This window comes from Cloeon dipterum, chromosome X (assembly GCF_949628265.1).
Source record: "Cloeon dipterum chromosome X, ieCloDipt1.1, whole genome shotgun sequence".
Taxonomy (NCBI): Eukaryota; Metazoa; Arthropoda; class Insecta; order Ephemeroptera; family Baetidae; genus Cloeon; species Cloeon dipterum.
The window spans coordinates 30,823,508-30,834,454 of record NC_088790.1 but is presented as its reverse complement, the minus strand read 5'-3'; the positions used below and the strand labels follow the sequence as shown (position 1 = coordinate 30,834,454).

Genomic DNA, 10,947 nt, shown 5'->3' with positions numbered 1-10,947 from the left:
GCAGATACTGTTACAAGTTCATCAAAAGAAGCCAGACAGTTGAACAACACAAACAGGAAAAGCATTCTACAATAACCCCTTTTGAATGTGAACGAGTATGTCGTTTAAACTTTCATTCTAAAATTAGTGAAAGTCGTCACCGCAGTAAGTGTGAAATCGATTGTCCATACGAAGAATGTCCGGTAAAAATACGCACTCGCGACGATGACCCACACTTTAAGACACATCAAGTGTATTTTTGTCCAATCATTTGCTGCCCCAAAATATTCAAACGGGACGATCTTGAAACGTTTAAAAACCATTTTCAAAATGAGCATATTTGGACAATTCAGTAAAAAAGTCTCAATTAGAATGCTTTTGCCGAAATTTCAAGTAAACACATGATTTTCATGTGTGTGACACAATTCAAAAGCAAATATTTATGTAACGGATGTAGATTTTACCTTTCTGATTATCAATAAAGGAATTAGACTAATTTTTTACCCCCTTTTTTATACAAATTTGTCAATTCTTTTAAGGAATGAAGTTTCGAAAGTCGTTGTTAGAATGGATTTACTGAAATTTACAACTTTCAAGGGCACACTCCCCATCAAGAACAAACCATTTCCAAGTGTTTGTGACAAAAATTAAAACAAAAATCTTAGAACTGCATGATTTAATAGATTTAACTTTGCTGATTATCAATAAGAGTCGACTTTTTTGGATTTAACAGGCTAGTTTTTTACCCCCATTTTGTGTAGAAATTTGAAACGAAAACAATTAGTTCCTAATCTTCTGAATTTTTCCACTCGTCTTTAAGTGTTAGTGAGTAAGAGAAAAATATGAAAAGTGTTCGATTCCAATCAATTGTTGTGAAAAATAAAGCTCGAATATAGCATTTACAGAGAGACGTGAGTTATTTTAATTCAATTGATCCCTACACTGCCAAAATTTTAAGATATTTCTTGTCAGGAGGCCACAGGTTTAAATTTAATTTAGTTATTTATTAAATCCACTCAGTTAGCGAGACAATTTGAGTGATGTAATAATTCTAAAGAAGAACACGAGGGAAAAACTATGGTATTTTCGGATTACAAGGTTTGTGCTATCATTTGAAGCTACATCTACAACACTTCGTACGCCTTGCGATTGAATGTAAACTGTACCGCAAATCAGTCTTTCAACGAGGGTGGTATTTTACTCAACTCTCAATTGTTTAACCACATTCAAGGGAACAATCGGAAAAATGAACCAGGTGTTCCACAAGACAAAGAATACGGTTTTATAATACTTATAAGGTTTTAAATATTTTTAAAATAATTTTATTTAAAGGATTTTCAGGAAAGAGATAAAAGTTAAGGGATGAATTGATGAGGACCAATTAATTTTAAATGAATTCTGTTGGTGTTTCGGTTTACAGTTGCAATCCGATCGGACACTAATGAAATTATTTACAAAAAATACTTGATACAACTGACGGTTGGATTCCCCCCTTTGAATCGGGTTCTGCGCTATTAAACAACCAAAGTCATTGAAAAACTGAATTCTCATTTTAAAATAATCACACCTTTATGCTTTCAAACAATAATGTTAAAATAATACAATAATTATTCAAACCACCGACAAATTTTTGGCTAAAGATTAGTTATGAGTAAATTCCTGAAAATCATTTTATAAAGAAAATTAAATAGTTTGGGTCGTCTTTCAAAAATCATGACACATATTGCTGAAAATATTCAAATTAATTAATATTTTTGGAGTTTTTTAGCTTGCAATAAACAAAACAAACTTAATTTGTTAAAATTAATAAACAAATATAATATTATGTGACTCAGCGGGGTCCAGAGATTCGTGCGGCGCGCAGGTATGGCGTCTGATGGAGTATTGCGCTAAAAAATTGTCACGTGAACATGCGCAAAAAAACAAGTTTTGGTCATTATTTTGACGCACAATTTGCATTTCTCTTCACTAATCTTGTCTCTAAGATCGTAATAACAAACTCTTGACACTCGTACGGCAATCGGAAGAGAGCTTTTTGCTTCCAAAATTCAGGTCCATCTTTGATCTGCAAAGTAGAGACCAATTGACCAGTTGCATAAACCCTTAGTTATTAAAACCGCCAACAGATGGCGCAACCACAGACTTTCTTAAAAATTTAGTTTTAAGCGGTTTTAAGGCATTTCCACTGCGATTTCAGACTCAATTTAGCTATTTTGCTTTTTTTAATTAATTTCCTTTTTTGACGTGCTGAAAACCAAAATCGGTTCAGCCGTTCGCCGTAGAAACGTTGGAAAAGATTTTTTTATTTCAAAAAATAGTTTTTCACGATTCTACGGCGATTGGCTGAACCGATTTTGGTTTTCAGCACGTCAAAAAATAGCAAATTAATTGAAGAATGCACAGTAGCTAGATTGAGTCTGAAATCGCAGCGGAAGTGCCTTAAAATCGAAAGTCTACGGTGGCGCCATCTGTTGGCGGCTTCCAACACTTAGGGTTTATGCAGCTGGTAAATTTAACTGCATATTTAAACCATGCTAATTTGAAATTGAATAGATTTGTTTTGTTTATTAAAAAACTAAAAATTTAAGATTTAAATAGTTTTCCGCAAATATTTATTTTTAAAATGTTTCATTTTATTTGAGTTTTTCTCAATTAATTTAGGTTTTTCAATTTTTATAATTATAACTCATTTTATATGATTATATTTTATTTATAAATTTTCCTGATTCATCATTTTATTAAAAAAAGAGTAAAATTCAATTGCAGCGGTTGCATTTTGGGAAGGCAATATATTTTATAATCATGCCATTTTTAATAATATCATCGTTCCTACTTTGAGTTCAAGCAAGTAAATCCGTTTCCCACCGTCGCTCACAGATGGCGAGCCAATTGCCTGGCTGGTCCAGCTCGCTCCGACGCGGCGCAGCATCCAGACCGCGCTGAGAAAAAATTAAGAATTTATTTATCGCACTATTGTCGGCATTGTTTGCGAAATTCTGCGCGGATCCATGAAGCAAAATAACAAACACGAACCCGTCGAAATATTTCGCTTGGCTAAATACAAATAAAAAATAAATAAATGCAGCATAAACCCACACACATGAGTGGCTGCTGCCGCGCGGCTGAGTGTTCGTTCCTTCGTTCTCTCATCGTGAGACGGTTTTTTTATTTTTATTTTTCAGACAGAGTTGACCACACATGCACGCTGCTTTGTGTATGGAGCTTCACGAAAGATCAAACATATTCACGTTTGAGTCGTGCTGCGGCGGCGGCGGCGGCGGCCGCGTCCGCCGAATGGATTTTGAATTAATGATTGCGACATTTTGCATAAACAGATTCATGCATGGGCGCCGACCACACGAACCGGCGTGTCTATGAATTATGTATTGCTTTTTATTTTATAATGCACTCTTTTTATTCCAGACACGTGATTATGCTCTAATTCGCGCGGGAAAAGAATGAATGAATGACTATGAGGATTTGCATTGTTATTGTTACATGTCTCTAATTTAATTTGTTTTCCTTGTCTGTTACAGGTAAGCTTCCGAGAAAAAGGGACGGCTGGCTGGCTGGAATGGATGGAATGTGAGTAAATTATATATGCAGTCGACAAATTTCATTATTAAAAAAAGAACAAGGATATTATTCCCCCCGATTTTATTAAATTTGTTTATTTATTATTTAATCATTTATGCTGGGAATTTAACAGTTTTTTGGTTTTAATATCGATGAATTTATTTTTTTCCAGGATAATGGATTTAATCAATTTTTGACTTGTTTCTTTTCAAATAAAATAATTTTAAAATTTAGACCGTCTTACTTTTTGCGAACACATTAATATGTTAACCTTTTTTATGCGTATCAAAAAAATGTAAAGATGGTTCACATTTTGCAATAATTATACGAATTTATTTAAATAAAAACAGAAGCTATTAAAATAATTTTGAACTGAAATAAAAGACACAGTTCTGTCTGTCTTTCAACAGCTTCAAACTAGAAACAAAATCTAATTTCAAAAGTGGAAAAACTGTTTTTATTTTAATCACCTTTAAATAAGAAATTTTACTTCAAAACTCAATTAAATCTTTTATAAAAACAATGTAAATTATTCATTCTAGACTAGACACCCTAAAACTTTACTCCGAATCTTCAAACTGATTTATTTATTGTTGAAGATGCTCTTGTTAGGCCTCTTATATGGATGACTGTTTAATTCATTGGTTTATTTTCTTTCATCTCAGTTAGATGTAACTCTGATCTCTATTGAGTGATTCCATTTTAACACAGAAAATACTCCAAAGAAAAATTAAAAAAAATCATTTTAAGATATTTAATTCCTTTAAATTTAAAAATTGAGTAGAACTTCTTTTAACTAGAATTTTAAACGGCATAGAGACAAAAAAGATGGTAAGCTTTTGCAAAAATAACTTATTGTACACTGAATTTCGCTAAATTATTTCAATAATAAATACGTGTCTTTTTTAAAATTTTTTTAAAGAATGATTTTTTTATCAAAAAATGAACGAAGCTGTCCAATTGTAGGGAGAGAGAGTAAATCAAAAGTTCATCCATATTAAAAAGATTAAAATATCCAATGAAGTGAGTAAAAAATACCGATTTTGTTGACATTTTTATATTAAAATTATTTTTCTCTCTTGCATTTTTAAGGCAAAATCATATTGAGCCATTTTAATATTTTTACAGCAAAGCATTTCTCAATCTAAAACAAATTGAATAGCATTTACGGCAGCACAAAGAGAGATTTTTTCCGTGAAAGTGCCGAAATTCCTGGACCAACATCTGTTTCATATTTATCTATCTCTAGATTGTATAGAAGGCAAACTATTGTTTCGCTATAACTTTCGGTGAGCGTTGTGTTTTCGGCGCTGTTTGTGTTTAGGTCACGATAAAATCAGCAAACAACAGTAGGAGTTAGAAACTCTAGCTGCGTGGCGGCTAATCAAATTATGCCATTTCGAGACAAAGGAGCCGATTGTAAATTCCTCAAGATGAAACAATAACAGGTTGCCTCGTCTGACTGATGTTTAGTAAATAATATTTTCTTTTTATTTTAAATTTTTACCTGAAAACGATGACTATTTCCTGGGCGCCAAGTATTGAGTTAATTTATTATCGGTTTTCCTTCGATTTAAAAAAGATTGTTACTGAAAAATCCTTGAAAATGCTTGTTGCCAATGCATAAACTCATCCCTTAGGATTCAGTTAAAGCCTAAATTGACCTAAGAAGCACTGTAATTTTTTGAGAAAATTGGCTGGAAAGTTCCCGTGCTTTTCAAATGGTAAGGGCTGTCTCCTTACTTGAAATCCGATTTAATTTCAAAACCAAGAGTTTCTCCAATAAGTGGCATACACCGTTGGACAGATCTCGACGAGAGAAATCGGAAAATGCCAAGAGAATATGTTCGAGCACTGTAAATTTTGGAGAAAATTGGCAAAATTTAAATTTTTATTGTAGGAAGGTCCTTTTTTATTATTGCAAATCGTTGAACTAATTGTTTATGGCATCCAAAAATTAAAAAAAATCAATTGTTGCTCTCTATCATTCCACTTCAATTTTCCTATTTTATTCCACCATTTAAAGCGAAATTTATTTTATATACTTGCTAAAATAGCATAGTAGGTATATTACAACCTCAAGCCTTTTAAATTAAAATTCACTATCTGTATTTTAAAAATTTTCCATCCAGGAAAAAGACAGACATTGAAACCCATCCGCCATTCAATTAGTGCACCAGCCGCAAATAGTGCTGTGCTGCAACTTTGCGCGTTAATTACAAAAACAATAACATATAACATAGTATTATATGGCATTGCGGCGTGCGGGCGAGAGAGTTTTCGCGGCGGGAGAGCAGGGTGCGCTGCGCTGTCTGAGCGCGGCGGCGGCGGCGGCGTTTGTTCAGCTGCACCGTTTTCCAGCAGCCAAGCCAGTCGGGTACCGCTAGTTGAGCGACGAGGAGCAGCACGATGCTTTTGCCGCCGCGCCGCCCAGTCCTCTCCTCTCGTTAACGCGAGTTTCGCTTTCGATCATTCACCAGCGCAGAGAAAGAAAGAAAAAACAAAAAAAAAACTCACAGGTTCCGGGATAGCAGGAGCATCGAGTGTCTGTTGATTGTTTTAATATATTTATTTTTTTATTGTTTTAATCGTGTGCAATTTACAATGGTGGATAACAACGCGATCATCGAGGGAGCAATGAAGTTCCGCGACGGAAGAAAGGTGAGTTATAACATTTTAAAATATTTCTGGTGTAATTTTTAGTTTAGGAATATTTAGTCTAGTTCTGACAGCAATGGTTTTTGTGTAATTTTATAGATAATGTTATTAAAAACTTATGGAAGTTCAGGATTAATTTTTTAAATTCATAGGCGATGAAGATGTGATCGTGAATATATAGGAATATTTATTTTAATTTTAATTAAAAATATAAATTGTAGAGTTGTGGAATTAAAATTTTGTTCTAAAGAAAAAATGGGTTTATTTTTTTAATTTTAAATATTTGTTATTAAAAGATGAAAACGAAATTTAAAGCTTTTTAAAACATTTTAAAGAGGAAATTTATTAATTTTTTAAAATAATTTATTCTATTTGTTCTTTAAACAATGTAGATATATAAGGAAATGAGTATTATGCCCACCGTAATTGAAATAAATATTGAAAAAATTAAAATAAACTTAAAAAAACTACAGATTCCGAAGGAATAAAACCTTCCATATGTAAAGCCTGAAATTCCGGGTTTTAATTTCAATTTTTGTTTGAACTCGTTTTTTTAAATCAGGTAGTTAAATTTATGACAGCTTTGGACCATTTTAAATTAATCCTTCTACAATATCAGTAAATCAAAACATCCTCCAATTCTTTAGAATATTCAAGTCTCATTCAATTTTATTTTCCTGAAGAGAGTTCCATTCAAGAAGTGTTTCCTGTATTGGTTTTAAATTGTTGTTTGTCGTCAAAGGCAGGCTGCGCGAATAATATATAAAGCAATCTTAAATCACACATGGTCGAGTGGCGCAAAACATATAGAGACAATAAAAGAGCCGAAATTCGTTGGCAGAGAAACAAAGGCCGGCTTTTGCTTTGCTTTTGCTTTCAGCCAGAAAGAAATTCCTGCGTCTAACTATTGTTCTTTGCGACGTTTTCGGCCGAAAGTCCTTTTATGGTCCTGGACCTCTGCGTCTGGCCCAGTTTTTTGCTCCCTTCTTATTAGTGCGCGGCTGCATATTTTTGTCTATGCCTCCCGTGGGATCGAAAGAATCAAATTCGCGCTGATTCAATTTGCCTGTCCATTCGCAAGAATCAGCAGAGTCGAGCGGAATATCAAGTTGGCGCGGATCGGCCCGAACAAGTTCTCACACGTGGAAGGCTTCCAAATGATGGCGCCTGCATCACAAGTTGCGTCTGGGAAACCTTTTTTTTACTTTATCACTCATTCTCAGACTAACTTTCGGAGCAGCGCTAAAAAACAAACAATAGGTAACTCATTGTTTGAACTCGGGAATTTGATTTATTAAAAAAAATGCAGAAATTATTTATTAAAAAGATCCTGGCAGAGTGATTTGAAGCAATTTTTTACTCTAAAAAAAACAATTAAAATTAAAATGGTCACAAAAAATATATAAACGCCAGAAGAGACTCTTTCTATGTTCCGGAATTTTATAAAAGTAAAAATTGAACAAATTTAAGCATTTTACGTCAATACAAACCTTAAGATAAAATTAAACTGCAATCAATCTTGCTGCTGTGCATTCTTCTTCTAGAATTATTTCTTTTGACGTGCTGAAAACCAAAATCAGTCCAGCCATTCGCCATAGAAACGTTGGGAAAGATTTTATATTCCAAAAAATAGTTTTTTTACGATTCTTCGGCGATTTGCTGAACCAATTTTGGTTTTAAGCGCTTCAAAAGAAAGGATATTAAGTGAAAAATGCACAGTGGCAGGATCGAGTCTGAAATCGTAGCGGAATTGCCATAAAATTAATTTAATTACGAAAGTATACGGTGGCGCCATCTGTTGGAGGCTTCGAACACTAAGGGCTTACCCAACTGGCGAATATTGTCTTTAAAAATGACCAAATTAAGTTAAAATCCTCTTTCCGTGACAAAAACTTCAATAAACTCAACCATTTTACAGCAAAACTGCCAACTTAACCAGACTTTCAATGTCCAATCCGTATTTTTAAGATATTTTAGCGAACGAAATCCCGTTTTTCTCTTCCAAAAATCTTCTCGTCACATTAATAAGGAAATTTCCAAGTAAAAAACCATTATATTTCTGTAGAAACAATTTTCATTTCATTATTTTACGTCTGCTGAAGCTCAAACCGTTCTATAATCAAAGTTGCTATGCGAATTAGAATTCATTAGAGTGTCAGTTTGATAAGGCTTGCGTCGCGGCGTGTTTGCATTGCTAATGCACACACACACACACGGCCAAAAACAACTACGCTCCTCTTTTACATGGCAAAGAGCCGGCTTCTTAGCTGCTCCTAGCTCTTTATGCAATTTTCCACGCTGAAGGAAAGTTTATATAATGCTGAAGAGAGCGAACAGGATTTTCGGATAAATATATGCGTTTTTGGAAAGACAGAAGCCGCCGCTCTTTTGGCTTAGGCGCCTACGTAAAAAGAGTCTCGAGAGGTCAGGCAGAATTAATCTGACGAGACGAGCGCCAGCTGGGTAATAAAATAGATGATATTGCGCTGCTTCGCGTGCCGTTCACCGCACGCCGAAAATCGCCTCGGGAAATTGGCGTTGCGAAAAGTCCGTTTTTGCTCTGAGATCATCTTCTGCTTTCGGAACGGTTTCTTAATAATCAGCCTCGATAGTTTGCTTTTATTATTACAGGTTAATTGAAACACATTTTTTGTGCAGCTCGAGAATGTATAGTATAGGAAGATTTATCTTGCTTTTACTAATTAAAGGCAGCTTTAAACTTTAAAGGACGTCAGTGACGATGTTTCTGAGCACACCAATCGATTCCTTATGGTCGAATTAGGTACAGTGGACATTTTTTCTGAACAAAAAGTGCAGCGTGAAGTGCAAACGTTTTTTCCCGCCAAAACAATATGAACTGAAATGCGAGGATTGCGCATGCGTCAGACCTGGCTGGATCTGACAAAGAAGTCATTTCTCTGCAAGTGCTCAAACCAGCTCTGACGCATGCGCACTTCTCGCATTCAAATTGTTTTGGCGGGAAAAAAGTTCGCACGTCGCGCTGCACTTTTTTAACGGAAAAATATCTACTCTACCTAATTCGACCCTCAGGAATCGATTGGTGGGCTCAGAAACCTCCTCAAAGACAGTCTTAATAAAATAAAAATTGGAAAGACGAATTTAAGTCTATGCCTTGATGATTGACAGGAAAGAAATCCGTGCGGAATGCTCGTTTTAGCGGCAGCAATAAAATTTTGATGACGCCGCTGATTATGATGATGGCGGCATATATAAAATTAAATTCGAGCCCAGCAAAGTTGATAATTGATTCCCGAGAGTGGCGCAAAAAGTGCTCTTCCGCTGATGAAAATGAAATGCTGCCAGCAGCGTGCATATTATTCAGTTAATCCATTTTGCGCCGCTGCGACAATTATTATTCGTTGGCGCCGCGGATAAAAAAAATGCTTACTACGCGGACAAAGGCGCCCGGTTTTGGTGTTAAAAGCGTCACTCGACAAGCATGCAGAGCGTGTTTTTGACAGAATTTCAATGCGGAATAACGCGGTTTGTGCAAACTCAGGAAAAGCTTCAAATTTGTTTTTAATTTCACTTTCGTTCAAACGAGAGGGAAATACAAAATAAAAAAAAACTGCTAAGCAGGAGATCGTTTTTTGTTTTTATTTATTTTTAATCACCGGATTGCGATCCGTGTTGGTCCCCACCGGTCAGAAATCAATTTCGCGTCAAAATTTATAATTATTCGCCAATTTTGAAGCTGCGCAGTAAACTTGTGCGCATCTTAATCATGCGCAGTACGTTCAGAACGCTTTTAAATCTCAATGGGAGGCAGAATCTCATCACTGCGCATGCGTGATCCAAATTAAAACCTTCTGCGCAGTCGTAATTTCCACCGGGGGCCAAGTTGCGATCTGTGTTGGTTCCCGCTGGTCAGAATTCAAATTGACGTCGAAATAACGGTGGCCAATCAGGAGACAGTCCAGCGGCCAATCAGAAGCGTCGAAAAAGAGGCGTGCCGACCAACTAATTACATTCCCGCGTATTTTGTTACATTTCCATTAGCCTGATGTGCCATCTAACGGTCGATTTGCCAATTTCTGGGCTAATCAGCTGTTAGTAAATAAATAACAACAAATATTTTCATTTATTTTCATGATAAATTTTCTAAGCCAATCATTTTACGTTTGTAAATTTCCCGCCGTACACTCTACGCCATATCTGCGCGTCAAGTGAATCCGGCCACCGCGGTGATTTTAATTTAAAAAGTACTTTTAGAGATTTAAATAATATTATTTAGTAATTTTTCTGCAATTAATTGTTTTTGTTAATTTCATAATCTTTTTAATGATAAATATTATTACACTCTGTTAATGTTCCATTCGATTAACATTTCATCGATTAATGGGGAAAACTCCTTGTCAATAGAAAATGAATTAAAACCTGACTGAATCACGCGTTGAAACTGTTGAAATTCTCTTACCCTTTTCTCAATAAATAACAGAAAAAACAGGTCAAATCAATCATTCGAAGAAATTTCAATCCCTAAAAAGAGAAATAATCGTCAATCATTCCGTGTGAACTGAGCTGTATGTCGAGAAAAAACCTTGTTTAACAAGAAATTACGAGTACATAAATTGAGTGGCAAGGCTCTCTCTCGGTAGGGCTTGGGCGCGACAGCTGGGCTCGAATTTCATTTCATTCTCTGTGCTTTTTGTCCCAACACATACGTAATCCCAAACTGTTGCTGTCAGATTTTTTATTGCCTTTGCTAGCGTT

General features: G+C 35.1%; 1 protein-coding gene across 1 annotated transcript in view; it reads left to right on the top strand.

Moving 5' to 3' along the window:
- Positions 1–6,035: 6,035 nt before the first annotated feature.
- The window catches only part of LOC135946132 (uncharacterized), a 163,939-nt gene continuing 159,027 nt past the window's right edge, over positions 6,036–10,947 (top strand). The window contains exon 1 of the mRNA XM_065494194.1: positions 6,036–6,216. Coding sequence (XP_065350266.1) covers positions 6,160–6,216 — 57 coding nt within the window. The 5' untranslated portion in view covers positions 6,036–6,159. The remainder of the gene's footprint in view (positions 6,217–10,947) is intronic.